Source organism: Botrytis sinoallii, assembly GCF_014898435.1.
Source record: "Botrytis sinoallii strain Bc 23 chromosome Unknown BSIN_008, whole genome shotgun sequence".
NCBI classification, from domain to species: Eukaryota; Fungi; Ascomycota; class Leotiomycetes; order Helotiales; family Sclerotiniaceae; genus Botrytis; species Botrytis sinoallii.
Window position 1 is genome coordinate 1,346,362 of NW_024066035.1, and position 22,451 is coordinate 1,368,812.

The 22,451-nt window shown below is 43.5% G+C and overlaps 8 protein-coding genes across 8 annotated transcripts; 4 read left to right on the forward strand and 4 right to left on the reverse strand.

The window, feature by feature from the left end:
• Positions 1 to 11: 11 nt before the first annotated feature.
• EAF02_005396 (uncharacterized protein) lies at positions 12 to 1,586 on the reverse strand (the record flags this gene model as incomplete). Its single annotated transcript, XM_038901444.1, has 1 exon — positions 12 to 1,586. The coding sequence occupies one exon, from the start codon at positions 1,584 to 1,586 to the stop codon at positions 12 to 14; it is 1,575 nt and encodes a 524-aa protein (XP_038758784.1).
• Positions 1,587 to 3,671: 2,085 nt separating this feature from the next.
• EAF02_005397 (uncharacterized protein) lies at positions 3,672 to 5,992 on the forward strand (the record flags this gene model as incomplete). The annotated part of the gene is made up of 2 exons (XM_038901445.1): positions 3,672 to 3,818; positions 3,887 to 5,992. 2 exons carry the CDS (start codon positions 3,672 to 3,674, stop codon positions 5,990 to 5,992), a joined length of 2,253 nt encoding a protein of 750 aa, XP_038758785.1.
• A 2,193-nt stretch (positions 5,993 to 8,185) lies between these two features.
• EAF02_005398 (uncharacterized protein) lies at positions 8,186 to 9,622 on the reverse strand (the record flags this gene model as incomplete). Its single annotated transcript, XM_038901446.1, has 3 exons — positions 8,186 to 8,208; positions 8,266 to 9,517; positions 9,587 to 9,622. The coding sequence occupies 3 exons, from the start codon at positions 9,620 to 9,622 to the stop codon at positions 8,186 to 8,188; spliced, it is 1,311 nt and encodes a 436-aa protein (XP_038758786.1).
• Positions 9,623 to 10,572: 950 nt separating this feature from the next.
• EAF02_005399 (uncharacterized protein) lies at positions 10,573 to 12,621 on the forward strand. Its single transcript, XM_038901447.1, has 3 exons — positions 10,573 to 10,916; positions 10,975 to 11,795; positions 11,990 to 12,621. Exons 1-3 carry the CDS (start codon positions 10,625 to 10,627, stop codon positions 12,410 to 12,412), a joined length of 1,536 nt encoding a protein of 511 aa, XP_038758787.1. The 5' UTR covers positions 10,573 to 10,624; the 3' UTR covers positions 12,413 to 12,621.
• Positions 12,622 to 14,199: 1,578 nt separating this feature from the next.
• Positions 14,200 to 16,077, reverse strand: EAF02_005400 (uncharacterized protein; the record flags this gene model as incomplete). The annotated part of the gene is made up of 4 exons (XM_038901448.1): positions 14,200 to 14,549; positions 14,616 to 15,896; positions 15,949 to 16,000; positions 16,051 to 16,077. 4 exons carry the CDS (start codon positions 16,075 to 16,077, stop codon positions 14,200 to 14,202), a joined length of 1,710 nt encoding a protein of 569 aa, XP_038758788.1.
• A 317-nt stretch (positions 16,078 to 16,394) lies between these two features.
• On the forward strand, positions 16,395 to 17,463 carry EAF02_005401 (uncharacterized protein; the record flags this gene model as incomplete). Its single annotated transcript, XM_038901449.1, has 3 exons — positions 16,395 to 16,919; positions 16,978 to 17,145; positions 17,210 to 17,463. Exons 1-3 carry the CDS (start codon positions 16,613 to 16,615, stop codon positions 17,461 to 17,463), a joined length of 729 nt encoding a protein of 242 aa, XP_038758789.1. The 5' UTR covers positions 16,395 to 16,612.
• Positions 17,464 to 18,476: 1,013 nt separating this feature from the next.
• On the reverse strand, positions 18,477 to 19,749 carry EAF02_005402 (uncharacterized protein; the record flags this gene model as incomplete). The annotated part of the gene is made up of 2 exons (XM_038901450.1): positions 18,477 to 19,361; positions 19,507 to 19,749. 2 exons carry the CDS (start codon positions 19,747 to 19,749, stop codon positions 18,477 to 18,479), a joined length of 1,128 nt encoding a protein of 375 aa, XP_038758790.1.
• Positions 19,750 to 20,031: 282 nt separating this feature from the next.
• EAF02_005403 (uncharacterized protein) lies at positions 20,032 to 21,948 on the forward strand. Its single transcript, XM_038901451.1, has 3 exons — positions 20,032 to 20,222; positions 20,368 to 20,615; positions 20,707 to 21,948. Exons 1-3 carry the CDS (start codon positions 20,140 to 20,142, stop codon positions 20,781 to 20,783), a joined length of 408 nt encoding a protein of 135 aa, XP_038758791.1. The 5' UTR covers positions 20,032 to 20,139; the 3' UTR covers positions 20,784 to 21,948.
• Positions 21,949 to 22,451: the final 503 nt, after the last annotated feature.

Here is a 22,451-nt window from a genome sequence, read left to right on the forward strand (position 1 = left end):
AAGTAAACTTACTATACGATATCCTCCGCATCTCTTGGTGTAGCTAGAGTATCATTAGTTACCCCTGATTGAGGATTGGCCGCCCTCTCTTCTGCAGTCTTAGCATTGGATTTTGTTATCAGACCTCCAGTCCAGATTAAACATGGGACAGCGCCAGCCAAACTGAATAATCCCAATGACAAGGACATTGTGCCCCATCCTGAAGAGTCTTCAACATAACCTGCCCAGATTGGACCGACAAGAGTACCAGCCGCATAAGCGGTGATGAAGAGACCATACGCTTGTGCATATGCTCCGTTCTTTCCAAATCGACCAGGTATCTGCTTCTCCTTGGCTTCGACGATATATGTAACCTCGGCCATTAATCCTGGCATGACACATGTCAAGGAGACACCGATTAGTGCTAGTAATGCGCAGAGAAGAACTTTCTGCTTTAAGGAATTGTGCGTAACGAGTCGAAGGAGAATCCAAAATGGTGTTGCAAAACAAAACCCTGCAACACATGGCCAACGTGGACCATAACGATCACATGCCCAACCAACAACAGGTGCCGAGAAACTGGGAACCACCAAAGCAAGAAAGATCAATCCTGCGCCAACGGAATTCCAGTGAAAAGTATCTTGAACGAATAGAGGAATAACACTGTCAAATGATGACATCAGAGATGCTTGAACCACACATCCCCACAGCCCAGCACAGAGCCTTCTGGACTTCAGAAGAGAGAACATTGCAGGCCATTTGCTAATATGTGGGGGACTAGTTGGCGCAGCTTCGGTAGCACCTGAGGGTTTGCTTTGTACTACCTTCTCCTCATCCGTGTTTGTAATGTTTTTATTCCGTGCATCGGTAACAACTGCATCCTCATTACGATTCGGCGAGATTGATGAATCTGAACTGCTGTCAGAATTGGTGACTTCATCGTCTAACCATTGCTGAGCCATTTTCTTCTCGATCAATACTAAGCGAAGGAGAATATCCAAGACTAATAATCCAAAAGCCATGTAGAAAACGGCATAATATCCAGCTTTCTCATACACAATCCCTCCCAACAAGGGAGCCACTAGAATCCCAAGAGTCATACTCAAGCTCACCCAACCTAATGTTTCTCCAATTTCAGCTTGTCCAACGGTATCGACCAACAAGGCTAGTCCCACAGTCCACACAACGGCGGCACTCAGCCCTCCGAATATGCGTCCTACAATCAGCAATGCGACCGACTTTGCCAGGCACAGCATAACCGTAGAACCAACCATTGCGATCAAACCTATCAGTAGTGGCAGACGCCTTGATGACGAGTGGTCGGCGTACCATCCTGAAATTGGGCTTCCAACGAGTAATGCTGCGCCATAAACCGCAAGTAACACAGATATCCAGCTCTGGACCGAAGATTCAGGCACACCTGCGCGCGAGGTGAGTGAGAAAGGCACGACAGGTACGATGATTCCGTAAAGAAAAATATCGGTAAATACTGCGACACATATTGTCGAAAGGATAAATGTTTTCGAGGATCGAAATTTCAGGAGATAAGGTGGCGGCGAAGATGGATCGACTCTCCTGCCTGAGATGAAGTTCTGTAGATGGCCCATATTCTAAGTCTGAAGTCGAAATTCTTTCGAAATAATCTGCGACATGCTGTACAACGGTCAGTGTTCTCTCGCGAAGGTGTTACCTATATACGTCGTAAGTAATAGCAAAAGCCGCTATCAGGGGGAGCGAGTCGACGAGTGACATTCCATTTTTTATTGAACTCCGTACAGTACGTAAGACAACGGAGTTCGGAATGGCTCGCTACAAAAGTTGGATCTCTTTGCGAGGGACGTACGAGGGACGTACGAGGGATCCTTTTTCTTGGTCCCTTCAACTGACTCTTTTCAGTCAATGTTCCCACTTATTAGGTAATCACTTCGCCACGGAGGTGGGTGTCACGTGTATCGCATATTTACCGGTATTTTATACTGCATCTCGTACATATCGTAGAGCAGCGTTTCTGATTGGCCATTCCACTGGCTCTCGCTATCACATATGAGTTCCGGAACTATAGCGAAATAGGAAGGTACAACCCTCTTCTTCAGGAGCATTATTAATAATTACCTAAGCTTGGTTCTCTCAGATCACAAACTAAATGCGAGGTACGAGTATATTTACGGAGTATATGTCATGATCTCTCTGCTGATTATTGAATTTACCACCACGAAATATTGTACGAGGAAACTCCATCGGACTCTCAATTTCAAAGATCTGAATGAGCCGGGACCACATTGTGAAGGTCAGTAAGAAGGGGAGGTTGACAGCTTGAGAAATCTCGCTTTCGAAAGATGATGCTATTCACATGTCCACACATCACTAAGTAGAGATGGCACTATCGATACTGCTCGGGTATGCTTGGAAAGATTTTTGTCAGTTGCGAAATCGTCCTCGTTTCGACATCAGCGAAGAGCAATTTTTGGATTTCTTTTGCTTGGGACTTCTTTTACCCTCTGAATTTCGAACTTCTTCTTGGCGACGCAACTCAATCTGACCGATTCTGTTTTTGTCTCAGATCTGTGTTGATTGCGGGTTTTGGAAAAGTTACCAGTGTCTTTGATAGCGCGGCTCTTATCATTTCACCGCCTCTTAAACTGTTTGATACGATGATCATTTTGAGCCTCACTTTACCCCACTTTCCCTGGGTGAACCAATTTCATTGTTTTGTTTCTGTCCCAACTCGATATATTAAACTGATGCTGGTCTCTCCAACCGTCCGAATTTGAGGCTCAACAGACAACTACTCCATATTCCCGACGTGTCACCCGGTTACATTTCCGAAATTGTTTGAAGGCACAACCGACATTTGCAGGCATGTAGGTCAAACTCGATTCGTCCCGCATGTCACTTGGCGAGTGTAACACAACTGTCTCTTCCGACTCAGCCTCCATCTTATTTCATGGTAGTTCTACCCCTGCACTCATTCCCACATGCCAGATGAGGCAACGAGATGCCTCGTGGATACTTTTACAAAAGCGACACTCCATCATGTGTGCGTACATGTGTATGTATATGCGTCCCATTTTGAATACTTAGGGGTCGTTCACCACAAGTAACGAAAGAGCAGTAGAATTGGCCATATGACCTTTTTTTCGCGCGATTCTTGAGAAACATATGATTTAACGAATTAAGAATCTGGAGATACACGGAAAGAAAAGAGTCGTAAGAGCCTCAAAAGCAGGTGTGGGACTTTTAGCCGAAAGGATGTGATGATCGCCTCGTAGTGTCAACTAAATTATATCCTTGTTGAATCTGCAACTAATGCCTAGGTAGTGAACCTAATTAATCAAGATCGATGGAATATGAGGCTCTTCGCGCAACGTGCGCGATTTTTTTGTATTTCATGTCTGCTTTTGGGATGGTTGCAGTTCAATCAAAATGCAACTATGATAGATACGAATGTTCCGAATCTCTCGTATCACTCTGAGGCTCAAAAGAGCCCGCCTTAAAAGTCCGCAATCACGCAGCCTCCTTGTAAGCCCGTCAACAGTCTTTTTTCTCCAGATAAAAAATTATCTTTCTTTATTCCGGTCCTTTGATTTTCGTGCGCAATTTGCATGTGGGTATCAATTGCCCCATTGTCCTTGGGCCAAAAGCTAATATCGGTTGTGCAGCTAAAATTCCTAGTACCTTTGCGGAAATATCTGATGTTTAATCTGCTCTCCCTTCCATATGAAGTCCTATCCAATGTTATAACAAACATCAATTTCGACGATGTTTTTAATTTGGGCCTCTCTTGCAAAGCATTGAAGTACTTACTTACTGAGGAAAGCATATGCAGATTAATTGTACAAGTAAGCTACCCGCTTCGTCATCAACATGACTGCGCGTGCCACGTAGGTGGCTGACAAGGACTGTATAGAACAAGATACCCTTCTGCAATGAAGCGTTGTCAAACAAGCATACTGCTGGTCTTAGTGCGTCGGCTCTTCGGAGAGTTGCGAAAAGGCGAGAGGCTTTCGCTACTGTCAATCCGTACTCAGTAGCAACTATTGGTTTCGGGGATGCATATCTTTATTGCAAAGGTGTCTTGTGTTATACTCTCGATGACCAACTGAGAGTCTTGAATCTTCATGATTCGGCTTGTCGTGAAGCCGTTGTCAGCATTCCAGGAATGTTGAGTAGTGCTATCTCAGAAATTGCTTGCAATACTAAAGGTATATTCCAGGTGTTGTATTGTTCAGACAGTATAATCTCATGTGTCTACAAAACCTCAGGCCTAGATGCAAATTCGTGGCTCATTGCATTCAGCATTGAGACTAGTGAAATTCTTGTTGTAAGAGAATTGGACTCTATAGAGAGATTGTTTGTTCGCCACGATGGGCAATATCTCTACTATGGCACACATTCGGAATTGGGCTCAGACAATCACAAGAAATGGGTAATACATGGCTACAATCTTACCGAGAGAAAATGGTTCGACCACAAAGTACGCCTTCCAGATATGGTAGGGTCGGAAATCGGATCAACCGTCTGTTTTGAGCTTAATAACGGTTACTTCTATGCACTCTCAAATCAGACATCATTTGAAGTTGAGGAGATAGATTGGACTTCATTCTATCATTGCATCAGATTCCCCCTCGCTTCCCCTTGTGAAGATTTGACCGAGAGAACTGAGAATCAGAGTATGTGGCGGCGTCAGCACGAAGAGGGTCCAATCGATGACCGATGGACAAATCTTCGACTTGATATGGATGAGAATACCGGAGAACTCAGAATTATTGAGTCTCGAAAGGAATGGTATCATGGAGCAAGCAGAAGCCAGCGCACTTACTATACTACCCCTATTATTTTCCCGTCAGAGTTCGATGCTATGGATGATGATCTATATTTCGCGTCGGACGCCTCTTCTTCAGAGGCAACAGCGTCGTACTCCGTTGTTTCAGCTGGCCCTTCTTCATCAACAAATACACAATCAAGTACCTCGGAGGATTGCAACAGCTACAATGACCGCGATTTAAGCGCTTACCCCGACGATCCCCTTCTACGACTACTTGTGAAAGACGACAATCCGAATTATATGCCTTCGCAAAAGAGACTCCCGCAATTTGTCCATCCAGGCCACGATGGATCTTCTAATCAAACATTCACACTTGCCAAATCCCGGATTCGATATTATGACTCTTCTTCGTCCACATTTCTCGACGTTGTGGATGACCCTCTTCCCACCGACTGGCAAGGAAAACAAAGATTACGACTTCGCGCCGGATCCCGAACAATCGGCCCACCCCTCGTTTACCCTCCGGATCATCCCTCTAAAGCTGGACTTCTGTGCTCATCAACTGATGTTGAAGACGCCCTAAGCCAAATGTACAAGCAATCAGATATTACGTACTGGCCCCCGGCACAAGATCCTGAAGTAGCAAACGAAGCCTTGGACGAGCTTTACAAGCTGTTAAATCCGCCCACGCATCTCGGTAATGTGGAAGGTACTGCCGATGAGAGAAGTCTAGTGTATGTAACAGGGGGGTATGATAGTCCTCAGGCTATTATTTTTGTCAGTTTCGATCCGGCAATCAAGTTAGCGGGGCTGAAGAAATGGGGTGGGATGACAAGGAAGGGAGTGGGTGAGGGGCCGCATATTGATGGGAGGGCTACTGGTCATACGTTTGATGTGAGTGCGCAGATGGGGGATGCGGATCTGCACGATCCTCAGATGATGTACAGGGATGTAATGGAAGCAGAGATGACAATTGGAATCGACCAAAAAGGAAAGGGCAAGGAAAAGGGAACGGGAACAGGCAAGCACTCGCACACGACGGTAGTAGCCGGAGCTGCTGATGCAAGTGATCATGCATATCTCAACATACATGAAACGTTCAATCCCTCCACTGCAAAAGCATCATGGATGTGGCACGAGAAAGCCATGTATCAAGACATCGGGCTCGGGTATTATTTCGGAAAGGATCGAAAACCGGCAGTCCTTAACGGTGGGGAAAAGGGGAGGCACACTCTTTTTACTTCTTAATTCATACCTTGAGGCATAAATTGCTGGCGTACATCATACTCTATACATATCTAATGCACATTCCTATTTGATAAGTACAAACATTAACCTCCGCTTTTGCATGCTGAGTATGCAGTGTCTTGAAGAAAGATTGATACATCAAATCGTGTTTCAACGCATATGGCAAAGAGTGTAACTATGCATATCGCCTGTCGGACATGAATCTCGGTGAATGTACAACCGTTGAGAGAGGGGTAAAAGCCATATTTCTTCAATAACACGCGGCATATATTGGAACCAACATTACACATGTACCGGGCGAGGCAAACAAGACCAGGTGGTGTTGCAACGATGCGGGGACAACGTTCTCGATCTATCGAGCATGTCGAGACATGCATACTGTCTGGCAACCATAGCTAGCTACATAACTAAGATATCCTCTCATATCCCTCCTTCCCTCGCTCTACTTCTATCCAAACGTAACATCTCAGTGTGCAAATCGTGCATACGGAGACAGCGTCATCAGATTCACACACCATGCTCTATCTACATAGTGGCAAGGCAGATTTTGCCTGTATTACCTATGCTCACATTTCATACGTGCAGAACTTCCAGCCTCAGATATAGCTGGCATCTAGATTCCCATCCCGAAATAGGCGTATCTATAATCATCATCATAATCATACGCATACTCAAGCTATCTATCCATCCATCTAATCATATCCAAGAACCTAGCCCATGCAGTAAGAAACCCACCCTTTGATCTCCATAGAAACCGGGCGTAGAGCTGCTCAGCTTACTTACTTACATGCATATATTATATTATATTATATTATATGATATGATATGATACTATCATCCATCTATCGACTCTCATGCATGGTATCGGACCCCTCCGAAAAGCACTACAGTATTCCCGATATTCAAAGATGGAAATGTAATAAAATAAAATAAAGTAAAATAACGAGTTATCAGATATCTGATCATTCATTCTAGTTATTACAAGGCACCTAGATAGACATACGATGCGGTATTTAGTTAATAACAAATAGTTAGTTACCTGGCACCGACCCCTCATTCCCACGGGCATCTGTAATCTGTAATCTGAAATTCGAATTCTAGTCGCCGACGATACTTAATTTTCCACGCACGCACACACACGACGACAAAAGGACTAGGTATTCGGTGAGCAGACTTAGGAATCGGGGTAGCTAGCTAAGACTCAACAAGGCTGTGGGAGGCTTAATGTACAGGTGCATAATCTTTGTCTACTCATCACATACTACCCACCACCCACTAAGCACCATCCCATGCCTCATCTTCATCTTCGTATACGTTCAGCCTCTGTCGATTTATGCAATAATAAAAGTTTAAAAAGTAAAAAAAGTAATAAAAAACCCAGTTTCGGTGTATCATATCCAATCTAAAGATAAATCACAAGTCATCTATCTACACTACAGTTCTATCACACAAACAAACTCCATAAACCGCCAATCAATCATACACAAATACTCGATTTGTATCGACTTTACACTCATTTATTTATATACCTACCATTACTCATTCGTACCACGCACAAACATATCACAGACCTGCGTTTTAATTTCAACCGAAAAAATATTTTCCGCATATGTATATCATATCATATCAAATCATGCCGTGTAGCCGTATGTCGTGTGTGCCCAGATTCTCACTTACACAACACGAATGACGGAGCCGAAACTGATCTTGTATAATGAATGCATGCGCCGATGGAGGGCAAGGTATCCATGAAAGAATACCGATCTTGTTTACTTGCATGGTAGGTATGCTCTTGCCTGCTCTTGTCCGGGGTTGTTCAACGTAATTGAGGCCGAAGCATTTTTCGCAACACTAAAATCCTCTTCGTGCATATCGGTGCTGCTCAAATGGCCTCAAACAGAAAGATGTCATATCAGCCAAGAAGGCTTGACCGCAAGCTCTCAATTCATTCATCAGAAAGTAAGCATCGTATTAGTTATTTGGTATGTAAGTACATGCTCAGATTCACACTCGTGTCTTTGTCCGTCGATTCCTCTGCTCCGAAGTCCTACTCCGATGCACCGTGTTGTTTTTCAAGTAAACAGTGTTACTTGTCTAAATGCGCAATCCCAAAAGGTCCCCGGGAATATGATGATTCAAAAGTTTTGCCATGTAAGGGTATTGATAAGAATTATTGTTTTCAGGCTTATAATCTTAGTTGACTTTGACATAGTTTCCTGAATATTGGTGTTAACTTTGGGCAATGAACATGTGAGTGATACGGAAAGACTTACCAGGGAATTGCCCTTGTTTTCCGTGAATCTTTCCAATCCACCATTCGTTCTCATTACTAGTTCTCGTCACAATCTCAATTGTCTCTCCAGCACTGAAGCTTAAATCACCCTCTGCTTGTGCCTCATAATCATACAGTGCGGTAGCAGTCTCCGCTGCTGGTGCACCGCTGAGTCTCGATGGCTTTGGTTTTGGTGGTGGAGGTGCCGCTTTTTTCGCTTTAGCGGCAGCGCCCCACGAACTACCTGTCGACGCCGATCGCATCACGCTGTTGCCAGGATTCGTAGGAGATAACATCGAAGAGTAAGGTGGTGGTGGCTTTTCCGATGATGAGAAGTCAGTAGATGCGCGGCGGTTTGGAGTCGTAGTCAGCGCTGTGGATGTAGATGGCTTGTTCTCAATGGCAAGACGGTTGGGTCCACCGAGAGCAAGAGGTTTTGGTGGACGTCTGGCACCTGTCGTCTTAAACTTCACAATGGAAAGGGCTTCTGCCTGGTCTCGGATATCGCCTCGTTTCGCCTCAAACCCTTCCTCGATATCAAGCTGGAGATTAAAGTATCCAATATCACATCCTTGCATCCTCTCGTGTAGGGTATAAAAGACGTTCAGTTGCATATAGTAAAACGATTGAAACAACGGACGAATAAACTCGCGCTCCAACGTAAAAAGTTTGGGTAACTCGTCCTTCAAGAGGTCATTATAATAATTGAACTCTTGAGTTGCTTGTTCAACATCATTCTCCGCTTTATACATAGCTTTCTCATCCTTCAAAGTCTTCTCTTTCTTGTCTTGTAGTTTCTTGAGTGTAGCTCGATGTCTGTCATAATCTAATTGCTTGTGTTGGCGTTTGAGCGCAGTCTTCCTGATCACCTTGATAATGTCTAACAATTCATCGGCAGGTCGAATCACTCTTGTCTCAATCATTTCCAGCTCTGGTTGTAGGGTCGCCAAGAGGTCCTTGCAAATTCCTTCGTATTCTTCGCATGCCCTGATTCCCTCTGGATTCCCTTCTTGAACCAGGGAGTCTGGATCGGACATTCTTCCTGAAATTGGTTTGTATATTTCGGCGATCGCTTTAGAGAATTCAATCTGATGATTCATCATGCCATTAATAGCTTCAAAGTATTTTTTACTCTCATCGTGTAGCTTTTTCGTCTCGGTTTCCAACTCCTGGAATCGCCGTTCCGCATCAATATAGACGGCATCTTTTGTTTGTTCCCCTAGATTGAACTTGGCTTTGAACGTTTGAGGCGCCTGTCAATCAGTCAGTCAAAATTGCAAGAATCCCCGCGATCCGGCTTGATAATGTTCAGTCATACTCACTCTGACCAGGGATTTTTGAAAGCCCTTGAAGGACATTTCCCAATTTTAGCTTCAAAATCTAGGAAGAAAAAGCTCAGGGTGAAGTTTTTGAGTTGATTAACAGAAGGTTTTGTTTGTAGCGTTGTATGTTTATTGTGATGAGTTGTGATGTTTGAAGTAGAAAGATGCCTCTGGTGGTATTTCAGGGTTGTTTTCTGTAGTACAGACGATGACGAGGAGTGGCTGAGCAGATCTTGTTGACGGCGGTTTCTATCAGCCCCGATATGCTTGGTATCTTATTACAAGTCCCTAGCTATAGGAAGAAGGATTCGCAATGGATAACAGCTGATAACGCCTAGCAATAGAGGACGAATAGGTCAAGAATGGGTAACAATAATAAATGAAGTATATGAAGGTATTCCCAGGTCAGATATGTCGAAGTGGAAGAAAACTTGCTTTGGCGCGCATTCAAAAGTCAAAATGTTCATGAATTGAATTTATGGAATCGTCGGATCGTTTGCATCAACTCACATGGGGGGGGGGTATAACACGGCATTCTCAACAAGCATGGGCCTCTAAATGCCAGGGTAAGACGGAACCTGGAATGCATAAAAAGTTTATGAAGTCATCCCAATTTTAATGATAATTATGAAAGAACCTTGTCTTCCAGGTTGCTCTGCCACTGCCACTGCCACTTTTGGATTTGATTACTCAGCAAACAACTACATCTATCTTCCAATCTTGATTGGTCGTTTCAACAAAAAATAAGCCGAAATCATGCTTTCATGCCTCATATCTATGGCTCGATAGCCCATCAATCCGATTTCCCGCTCCCGCTCTTTTGACCAAGGTGGCCAATTACATTGCATATTCCTTTCAATTTTCGGTGATTCGCAAGACAGCACGGAGTTAGGACGAAACCTAGTACAAAGAGAGTTTAGCTTTATTTTAATCCAGTAGAATTTCAAATTCAAAAGTCTCTAAATAAGAAGCTCAATAGTTTCCCCTCAGTGGAATTGCCTTCCACTCTGATATCATCAAATTCACCGTTTATCATTCATGATAATGTCGAGTTTGGCTTCAAAATCATTGAGGCAGGCATCGCGCCTTTGCTTAAAACAATCATCTCCAGCTGCTGGACTGCTGAGAAGCTCCGCGTTTGCTCGGGTGGCGTCCATCTCAAGGAGGGGTTACGTTTCCGAGACGAAGAAGGATAGCGCTCAAGTTACTGTTGATACTGCGATCCGATCAGAACAGAAAGCTTTCTTTGAAGAGACTGGCAAACATGCTCAGGATCAATCAATATCTGGAACTTCCGTAAATGCTGATGCGATGATGAGTCCCATGGCTGGTATTTGCCCCTCGCACAAAATTTTGTATGTGAAGAAGTTTAACTGACATCGGCTTAGGCGTGCTTAAGCAAGCTACTGTCATGGACGAAGGCAACAGACCAATTTACTTGGATATGCAAGCTACCACCCCGTTAGACCCACGAGTATTGGACAAGATGCTGCCTTTCTATACCGGCTTATACGGCAACCCACATTCGAGAACCCACGCCTATGGTTGGGAAGCCGACGTGGCGACAGAAGAAGCAAGAGAGCACATTGCCACACTGATTGGAGCTGACCCAAAAGAGATTATTTTCACGAGTGGAGCTACTGAAAGTAACAACATGAGTGTTAAGGGTGTGGCGATGTTCTTTGGCAGGGCCGGAAGAGAGGCATATATCACAACCCAAACAGAGCACAAATGTGTATTGGACAGTTGTAGGCATTTGCAAGACGAAGGTTTCGATGTTACATATTTGCCAGTGCAGCAAAGCGGCCTGGTTGACATGGCCGAACTTGAAGCCGCTATTCGACCCGAAACAGCCCTTGTCAGTATCATGGCAGTAAATAACGAGATTGGTGTTATTCAACCGCTCGAAGAAATAGGTAAACTCTGCCGCTCAAAGAAGGTCTTCTTCCATACCGATGGCGCACAAGCTGTTGGAAAGATTCCTCTGGACGTCAATGCGATGAATATTGACTTGATGTCAATTTCATCTCATAAGATCTATGGACCAAAAGGTATCGGTGCATGTTACGTACGCAGAAGACCTAGGGTCAGACTTGACCCAATCATCAGTGGAGGTGGACAAGAGAGAGGTTTGAGAAGTGGAACTCTCGCACCTGCGTTAGTGGTTGGCTTTGGTGAAGCTTGCCGGATTGCAAAGGAGGAGTTAGATGTAAGCTTCGATATTTCTTTTCCCTTTTTTGCTTACATGATGACCTACTTTACATATGCATGGCTTTCCTAGTGGCCTCCTTGCTTGCAAGTTGAGGCTTCTTTGACGACTCACAGTACCTTGTCTGATTTTGCAGCTCAACTATTTGAATCGCAGCAAACATTGAAATTGGGTCTATGCTAACAATACAATAGTATGACCATGCTCGCGTCAAAAAGCTTTCGGACAGACTCCTCAAGGGCCTTCTCGCAATGGAGCACACCACTCAAAATGGCGACCCAAATCATTTCTATCCAGGATGCGTAAACGTTTCTTTCGCTTATGTCGAGGGAGAATCTCTTTTGATGGCACTTAAGGATATTGCTCTATCATCAGGAAGTGCTTGTACATCTGCCTCCCTCGAACCCAGTTACGTCCTCCGGGCACTCGGTAGCAGTGATGAGAGTGCACACAGTAGTATCAGATTTGGTATTGGACGTTTCACCACCGAGTCTGAAATCGATTACGTCTTGAAAGCAGTCGAAAACCGAGTCACATTCTTACGAGAGTTGAGTCCACTTTGGGAGCTCGTACAGGAAGGTATTGCTTTGGACAGTATTGAGTGGAGTCAGCATTAAATTTTTGCTAACAATCATATGAAATTTGGCGGGGTATTGGCGTTTTGTGATATCACTTCAGCGGGATGGAGGCTCTTTTGGGTGTAACATAGCGAATGATTGGGTGAAAATAGTACCCTCCATGTATACTGATTAAATGATAATGAATGCAACAATAGCATATCAAATTTAAGTACATCTCACCTTTGAGTTGGATGGTTTTGAAAAATCTTGAGAGGTCTTGTGAACATGAATTCATGCATGTATGTTTCACCACAGTGCAAGACAAACATCCGAGTCAACGATGATCACCCACCATTCCCCTCCGTGCCTCCCTAGCCCTAGATTGTTCTAACCGATGAAGGAGTCGTTCTTGTAGTGTGGAAGGGAAGTGGTGTAAAATTATTAATCCTATGGATCTACGATAGCTATGTAAAAATATATTGATCCACTCGCACCTTCCATATTTATTATCCCTACCACCGACACGTCAACCAAGCTCGCCAGGTGAAGAATTGCCCAACTAGATCCACATCTCACATCTCAACCCCACCACGCAGTGAATCCCCCACTTTCTGTCTAACTTTTGGAATCTCTCCAGTGTCCACTTGTTCTGCAAAATGTTGATTGCACACACTCTCTCCCTCATGCGATTGATTATATATTACACCGATCTTGGAGCTTGTATGGAGGTGGAAGAAAGCAAACGAGGTAAAAGATCAAAAATACTACTACGACGAAGGGCCTAATCCGGGATCGAACCGGAGACCTCTTACAATTTAGATTGGATAACCCAAAGCAAGATTCTACCACTGAACTATCAGGCCGTTGAGAGATGTTGGTCTCTTTTGATGAAGGAGCAGTGGTTGTCTAAGTATATAAACAAATGATCGGTGGGTGTGGAGAGAGGTAAGCGAAAAAACAGGCCGCAATTGACCACTGGCAAAGCCCTTCTTCAATAATCCAATTGTTCTATTTCAATTTAAAGAATTAAATTTTTAAATAGTTTTATAACATGAAGAGTATTTAAGGAGTTGTTCAGTATCAATAACTTTTGTAATTCTATTAATTGGTTGGTTTATTATAGAATTTATTAGGAGGATTAATTTTGGCTTCTTTTTTCTTCTAAGTAGAGAGTAGATAGAAGTAGTTTGTCTAATTTAGTATAGCTAGGTACCTATCTAGTACCCACAGTACTGTATATGTAGATATTATATAGAATAGGAAAACTCAAGACGTGTATACAGAATCGTATGCTTAAGTTCTTGATCGAATATAGACAGATATCTTTGATGAGATATCTAACTGTCCATTCTGGATTTGTAACTTGTAATTGATATTAATATTCTATAAACCTCTCTTTCTTGAGATTTCTTCAGTAGTATCTTGGGGATTAGATGAGTGGTCCAATAATTCTTAAAAAGTAGGTAAAGGAAGGGGAGGAGTAGAATTGGGATGTATATCCTGACAGAGCAGATATGAAATGTATTTTAGCAATTGTTTATGTTGGTTCTGTGGGTTTCATAGGAAGTATATCATGCTGTAGAATGTAGAAATTTAGCAGCGAGGCAGCTTCAGAACTATGAAAATGTCAAATGTCAATCAATATCTTTAGCGAAGTTCTATCTTGAAGGTGAGCACTTTCACGGCAGGATAACGAAAGTTTGCAATAGTGAAAAGAATAGCTGAACTGTAATAAATGTTTCAATTTATTAAATTTTGGGTAGTTTACAATTAAGTGTTCGCTTCTCTACACTTTTGGAATCCCCCTTCAAATTTTTACATTGGAAAAGACATGACAATTTCCATCAAGTCAAAAATTCCACCAGCGTTCCCAACATATCCTTCATCAATTTCTCCTCACCATCTCCCTCCTCATCTCCTCCTACCAGGGTATCCAATTGCTCTTGTATCGTCTCCTTCAATAAATTCAACCCCTCATCTCTCTCCGCCAATAATTCCTGAATCTTCTTTTCTGCCCCTGCATCCTCCGCCACTAACCATGCCAAAATAACATCAACAGTCTGCAAGCAAAACAATCCCGCGTCCATCCTTCTCGACAACCATTCGTCTGCCATCTCTTCTCTCTCTTCCGCGCCAAGTCTCGTTTGTTCTTTGCGGATTTCCGTATCTACAGATGATACCCGTGCTGCATAGTCTCGACGAAGTTTTCACAAGCTTGCCTATCTTTTCATAGTGCTTCTCTACAAATTGGCAAGCGTACGAAGCCGACCGGCTTGATTGGCAGGCAGTAGACGCAGTAGACTTGAGAATATCCCTAGTACATGTTCGATGGTTTGACCGTCGATTTTCTTCATGAACATTCCGAATACTACCTTGAGACCCGCCGCCTCTACCAGCTTTTCACAAACGTCTGCGCCAGATTGTCCTCCCAATGCATGATCTAATAGTCTGAGTGCGCGTGATTTACTCATTTTGCCCTCTTTGACCATAATCAAACAAAGTTCGACACCTTCTGCTTCAACAAACTTTTGTTTTCCTTCTGGCTCATCAACACAGCAGGTTAAGGAGTCAAACACGTTTTCTACGAATTCTTCTTCCTCGGTTCCTTTAATAGGATCGCGTTTTCTGTAGGCTGCCAATATTTGAAGTAGGAGATCGACACCGTCTAATTTGCAAAGTTTCCGTCGATTCAGTGAAGATGATTGAAGGAGAATTGCCATAACTTCTGCCGAGTATTGTTTGTTCTGGCTCACTGGCGACTCTTTTTTCGGTATTCGATTCAGTAACCAATTCAGTATGTTTGTCTCCTGGCCAATCTTCTCCGCAAGCGTTATTCTCGACGCCAAATTTTCCAACACAGACAATGCATGGTATACACCACTCCTATCCGATTCATTGTTTTCATTGAACCTCGCAAAATTCGAGACCAACAGATCTAATAAATCCGCCTCAATCATAGCATCCACAATTTGATTCCACTGTTCTTGTTCGGCCTCCACGTCTTCGTCCGTAAGTTCGCTGATAATCTCCACGGCATCAATCGCAATATCTGTATTTTCGTGCGCCAATAACCCAACCAAGCTTCCAACGCAACCTAGCTTCGCAAATTCTCCATATAATTCAGGATGTTCTGATAGAATACTTAGAGCTTTGATATCTGCATCTAGGTCCGCTTCGCTCCCCATAAACTTTTGCGGATCGCTTTCAAATTTGGCTCTCAATTCCGCGTTCTTCGTGATCTTCTTCTCAAAGTTCAGGGCCATTTTCCGTAACCACGCCGAGTCGATTTTCTCAGGAACGATCTCTGCGCTTTCTTGTCCATCCATATAGTCTAATATTTCAGATTCATCTTTCGTGATACCACCACCGAAAAATCGGCCCTCTTCATCGTCTGGAATATCTGGTCCATAGTCTTCTTCGTCGTCACCATGCGGAGCGGAAGGTCCAGCTTCTATATCATCATCCTCTTCTACTGCCGGTTGTTTGCCATTATTTTTCGCATGGCCACTCGCGGACAATTTCGCGGATTTGTAGATTTCATCTAATGGATTGCTTAGCAACGAGTTGGAGTACGAAAGAGGAGGGTTGCTAACTTGGATCTCGAGTAGGCTCTAATTTGCGCTTATGACTGGGTAAAGCTGGCTTCTGCAAGAATGTTAGACGGGAGAACATGAGCCAGAACATTATATGCGCACCTTGAACAAATCATCAATACTTGACATTGTAGCGGATGAGCTCAGTTCGAGGCTGCACGTTTGTAGGGGATTATCACTGCGATTGTGATACGGTGAGCATCGCAGGGTTGTGTAAGATACGCTCCTCGAAGGATTCGGCGTAATAAGCACTTCAATGGAATTCTTGTGGAATTGGCATTGAAATAAATCTATGGTTTGTTTATTTAACCTTACTTGAGAACTTATAACTTTGGAGCTCCTTGAGCTTAATCTGGGCCTTGCTTAGTCATTGTCTTCTTCATAAGGCTGGACTGGACTTCATGTCATCTTTTTGTCTTTGATACTGATTATTGTATTACAGTGACCTTTGTTGCATATTGACGTTATCCACCGTGGGGAATATTTTTCCCGAGTTAGAACGAATACGGGTGATAAACAGTTTCATTTCTGATCTTGAATACTTACCACTGAGGAATACCCAGCCTTGATTCGAAATTCCTGGATTGGCCATACATTAAAACGATTGCCTTTTGATATTTAATCCGTCTGAGAAACTCGAATTCGCCGAATAAATTAAATAAACATGGATCTTTCAGAATCAGGAGGGTTCCTTCCAGATGCTCTTCCCTCCCCCTCCCCAAGCACTACTTCAGTCAGCTCCACCTTGTCCAATTTACCACAGCCACGTGCGAAACCTCTTCGTGCTGGATCAGGAAAAGAACAAGCTGCAAGGCGCTATGTTGAGAACAGGCTACTCCACATCTCGAGGCGATACACTAAAAAATTCGAGGAACCTGAAGAAGGAGATTCGGTAATCGGCTATGTAAGTATGAAGGAGGTAGCTAAGGATCTTTCCGAGATAATAGATGTGTTGTGGCTCTCAAGTACACGTACGTAACGTACCTTAACTCATGTATGATCCTTGGGATCTTAGACTGACTGGAATAGCGAATTTACAAATTCCGTACTTGCTAAATGTGGCTCTGGTAATGACTACATATCCAACAAAGTTCCCTCCAGCGCCGGTTGCAACCTTTGCTGTTCTGAGAAAACTGGATCATGCATTTGCTAGCTTACTGAGAGGAGAAGACTCGATTACTGGGGAGACCTTACCGGGTTTCTAGCGGGTAGGGAGAGCGGGGAATGAGTCAGACTGATATGGTTAGATGCAGAAGTATAGTTGAAGATACCAGAGTGATGATCGTAGACGTCATGAGTAAGGAAGTTGAACCAGAGCTCGAACCTGAGAGCGGCGTCGAAGACAATGGTGACAACGGAGCCGACGGTATGAATTTGGATGAGGAGGACGACTCGGAATACGACAATGATGAGCTTGCCATGGATATTGCTAGAGTTTATGAGGCAACAATCATGGAGCTCGGCGAAAGGCTGGAAAGTGGTCCTAACATTGGAATTGGGCACAACGATTCATGAAGGGAACAAATCTTACAGTCACGAAAGGTTCTTAGGGCAAACTTGTATGGATTCTACCGAGTCAAATTAGCTGAACTGTCAAAAAGGTGAGGAGCTACCCCGAATCGGCGATACTTTTCGTCGGCAAGGGTTCCGATGGAATGAAGCATGCTTCTCCTACATTTGTGGCCCACGGATGTGAAAAAGCCAAAGGAAGGAAGTATGAAGTTGGTTGTATGGACTACCTATGAAGACCCCAATACTCGTGAGAGGGATGAGCAGCCTGCCTAATGCCACGGCGATGATTCGCCATGCATGTTAATAGATCGAGGAGGGGACTGTGGAGATAAAGGGAAGACTGCGAAGGTATTCCATCGAGGAAGAAGACACAAGTGCGGTATTAGAGGATCTCAGAAATGGAGAAATGAGAGAAATCATTAACCCATGCGACCTTGTTAGGGTCTTATACAACAATGTCAGTCCCCTGTGTTGAGGAGCCTGCACTGTACTTATGATATCAATCGACTTTATTTGAATCAATCCTATTAGTACCATTCAATATCTATCTTGCCTGCAAGCTTACCGACCTACATCACTGTGTGTACCAATTGCTCATCTATGTTATGTATTCAAGATAAAATTCCTACATCGACTACCACAGTACGGAAAGAAAAGTTCAGATATTCTCAGGTTCTTTTGACTTTCGTGCTTGTTTGTTGGCATGATCATAAATCGCTTTAGTGAACACTATCAAACTAAGCCGGTCATTCCCAAAAATCAGGACTTTTGTTGAATGTCTGGAAAATCTAACGAGTTAACTACAGCGGAAGTTAATAAAATTGACTTGGAATAAAACCGCTGATGTACAGCCAGTCTTACTCTTTCTCTTCAATCGAAAGTTCATCTTAAGTTATCATTCAAGAGACATGTTAGGAGGGAAACGAATAGCTCTGCTTGTAATGACTAAGTTTTCTATTTGGAAAATTATATCGCAGCTGTTTAATTTATCGCATTTCCTCTTTCCACTTTCCACATCAAGTTTTCCGAATCCAAAGAATCTCAATCCCCTCTCCCAACTCTCCATACCACGGCCCTTCCTGTTCACTTCTTTCCGCCACTTCAAACCCTACCCTCTCCATTTGCCACTGTTTCTTTTTACACATCTCTACGAATATTGCATACGTCTCGGCGTTACGTACTGTACTTGAGATTAACACTTCCACTTGTGGATACAGATCAAAGAGGTCTTCAAGCGTTGCAACCAAAGAAGGAATTACAGCGGGAGAGTAAATTACGTCTGCAGCAAGAATTAGATCCAATGGGGTCTGGTTTGATCCGGCGGTTGACGTTGGGTTGGATGATGAGCATTTCGATGATAGGAATTCGGGAAATGTCTCAAACTCCCCAGTTGGAAGCATGTGACCCCAGGTAAGTTCGCATATGCTTGTTTTGGAGGTCGTATTTTGAGATGGCGTAGGAGTAATGGCATCTGTTAGGTTGTTGAGAAACAGGCTTGTGTTCATCAAAGTCAACGTTTCAGGGCTTCCATCGGTAGCCAGAACGTGCTTTGCGGAAAGATATTTGGCGCACAGGATTGATATAAAACCAGTTCCACATCCAAGTTCCAATATCGTTTTGTTGGAGATAAGATGAGGATTGAGAGATATGTAAGTTGAGAGGTGAAGAGCGGCTTCCCATGTCCGAAGGCCTGTGGTTCCGGAACCAGATAGAAGGGATGCAGATTCGAGGATGGTTATTGTTGGAGTTTGCGAAGCTGATGAGGTAGAGGTAGAAGGAATAGGAGGAAGAGAGGAGATGGTATAGGTCACATAAGATTGTTGCTGAGCAGCTGTAGCTTCTGAAGGAATAGGGGTAGAAAGAAGAATAGAAAGTTGGCTCATTAGATTATCTGATATTCCCTGGAGAGAAGAAAGACATTGTCAGAAAATTTGGAAAAAGAAACAACGAGAGCTTTGTGTCATTTATTCTCACTGATACAGAGGTGCTGAATATTTGTATTGAAGAACAATTAAACTAAAGAAACAGCATCTTATGCATACCTACTTGTTCTTCCCAATCGTGAATACTGTTCTCGATTCTTTTGGTGAGTTCTTTCAGAGTTTTCAATTGATATCTCTGAGGTGGTGGATACTCCAAAACATTTTCCTCAAATAGTCTTGAGTAGATGGCTTCCTGGAAGGCATCATCTCGAAGATATTCTTCATCTGGGTATTCGAGATTTGGTAGAAGTTGAAGATATTGACGACAAAACCTGTCCAATTGATGGTCCTTGGAAAGAATAGGCATTTCTGATTCAATTCCAAGACGAAATTTGTCAGAATATTTCACAACTTGATGAATACTGTAGTCAAAGACAATCACTGGATTATTTGAGGATGAATAAGTCATCGATATTGAATGACCTTGGGGTGTTCAAGGACAATCGGAGCAGGTTTGGCCACCATAATATTAAGGCATCAACCTAGGGTTTCTGACCTTTCGGATCCACTGCTTCGCACATTTTTGCTGCTTACTAATCAATTTGGCTAGTCTTAGCGCAATTCGACTTACCGAATGTGAGAGCCACTCGAACTTTTTTGCAATCCTCCTACGACAGCGACATCCATCGACAATCTATATCACGACAACTGTCTCGAAACTTCGCAGACAGGCTGATCGACTTAGATAATCGCAAAAATGGCCGACAATAACGCCCCAGTTACGCTGCGAACGCGCAAATTCATTCGCAACCCTCTCCTCGGCCGAAAGCAAATGGTCGTGTAAGTCAACATCATTCTTATCGAATCCGCCACCTATTTCGAACAATTACAGTATTGAAGGAACACTATTCAAGTGCCTTTGGAGTACAATGAGGGATACGGGTATCTATGAATTGGAAGACTGATGATGGATTTTTTAATATAGTGACATCCTCCACCCAAACCGTGCCAACATCTCCAAGGATGAGCTCAGAGGCAAACTCGCCGAACTCTACAAGGCTAGCCAAGACCAAGTCAACGTTTTCGGTCTCCGTACCCAATTCGGTGGTGGAAAGACAACCGGTTTCGCCCTCGTCTACGACTCCCCAGAGGCAATGAAGAAATTCGAACCCCACTACAGATTAGTCCGTGTTGGATTTGCTACCAAGATCGAGAAGGCCAGCAGACAACAACGTATGTTACAGTCCTTGTCCTGGTTTGCGAAATTGTTTGGGTGGAAGTGAATTTGACCTACGAATTAATACTGACATGTGCTGGAATTTAGGCAAGCAACGCAAGAACAGACAAAAGACACTCAGAGGTACTGCGAAGGTCAAGGGTGCCAAGAAGAAGAAGGAGTAGAGCACTCGCTTCATCTTGGGGTGGGAAATGGTTGGTGTTGTTGGACCTGGGGATTGGCTATGTGCTTTGTACGCATCTGCATCGATCCTCCATCGTATCATGCTTTGGTGTAATTAGGGAACGAAAATAGAGGCATGATGGCATGAAACCTCTAATCGGTCTCTATTAGGTCCACACTACAAACTTCAATCACGGTGTTTTGCTCGTTCATTACGAAATCTGGTTTATGTGCAGCATGGTCATGGGTGATATAAAAATGGAAATATGCTTTTGCAACCTGGAGGTTGCTATTCCTCAAATTTTACTTTTTTCTTACATGGCTCTCTCCCACCTCCCATGTCACCATTGCATCATGGACACAAGTATTCATCTGTAAAGATGCCTTTGACCGTTTCTGCAAGCGCTTTTTGACATGTCATTTTATGCAATTTACCTTCTGTCAACAAAGTTTGCCTCGTGCGCCACTACAAACTTTATATCGACATTTCAAGCTGAACTGCCCCAATTTCCCCCCTTTTGATGTTACAAACCACATCGCGTCCTGCAAGCAAAACTATGTTAGGTAGGTATCGCTCCGTGCTTCGTTTCGGTCCGTACCTTGTTCAATCGCTGTTTGAATCTCAGTTTCTTTACATGTTCATCTGCATTGATTGCGGAGATGACGGACGTCTCTCTGTTATACAAGCACTGGTACCCTTCAGCTAGCTTGTGGTTCTTTGCGTTTCACATACTTGCTGGAGATGAGATAGTGGCATATCTCACATGCTGGGCGGACACAACTGACTTATGTGACAAGAAATGAATGGCATTGTCAGTACGAATGAGCACAAAAAGAACGTTCTGGATCCAAGGCGACAAAAGTTCCTATCTCATGGACTTAAGGCTCGGCTCGTGGACTTTCCGAATTGCTCCTCGGGGAGGAGATTTCGGAAGCCTGGCCTCATTTACCACGAGGTCCAGACAAGTTACAGATGGAGGATAGCACTTAAGTGCAAGTTGGAGAGTAGAAATCTAAGCTTGAAGCTTGAGATATCATAAATTACTTTCCTACCGATAATCGAAGTGCATCCAAATATCAAGTATGGCACTATCTCATATCGACCTTCAGCAACAAACATATCAATTGTGATTGATTTAGACAGTAGATAACAGTGAATGTGATTGAGAGATTGGCCACTGCGCGAGGCAAAACCATTACCATGTTGGCACCATGTACTGTACAATGACATGAAGTTCATCCTAAGTATCTGCTGTGCTTCGCTAGTACTGAGAAACCCCAAAAATGAGACATCGATTGTACAAGTAGATGCAGTGCTCATCCGGTCTTCAACGTTCAGCTTTCCCTACCATGACCCTTATTTCTCCCCCAGAAACAGAGAATTTTAAGGGAGCCAGGCACAACGCTTTATTCTTCACCGTATCCCAAATCATTAGGGTGGGTGGGGTCTAATTCCTGCCGTGTAAACATTTGTGATACCTTTTGTGTAACATAAACTTCTACTTTACATGCGCTTTTTGTGGCACGAGGTCGCTTACTCCTCGCAGATTGCAGCTTTGAGATTTCCAATGCCGTGACAAGGTCAGTTCATCTGTGATTGGTTCAGGAAGGATGTGTGAGTTGCACCCGGAAATCTTGCTTTTGCTCTATCAAAACGAAATTTTTAAAAG

Excerpts from the sequence above, each read along its gene's own strand:
- EAF02_005399 (XM_038901447.1), top strand. The coding sequence starts at position 10,625 with ATGATAATGTCGAGTTTGGCTTCAAAATCATTGAGGCAGGCATCGCGC. Across the intron at positions 10,917-10,974 it reads GATGATGAGTCCCATGGCTG|GCGTGCTTAAGCAAGCTACT; the intron begins GTATTTGCCCCT and ends ACATCGGCTTAG. Across the intron at positions 11,796-11,989 it reads TTGCAAAGGAGGAGTTAGAT|TATGACCATGCTCGCGTCAA; the intron begins GTAAGCTTCGAT and ends ACAATACAATAG.
- EAF02_005403 (XM_038901451.1), top strand. The coding sequence starts at position 20,140 with ATGGCCGACAATAACGCCCCAGTTACGCTGCGAACGCGCAAATTCATT. Across the intron at positions 20,223-20,367 it reads GGCCGAAAGCAAATGGTCGT|TGACATCCTCCACCCAAACC; the intron begins GTAAGTCAACAT and ends TTTTTAATATAG. Across the intron at positions 20,616-20,706 it reads GAAGGCCAGCAGACAACAAC|GCAAGCAACGCAAGAACAGA; the intron begins GTATGTTACAGT and ends GCTGGAATTTAG.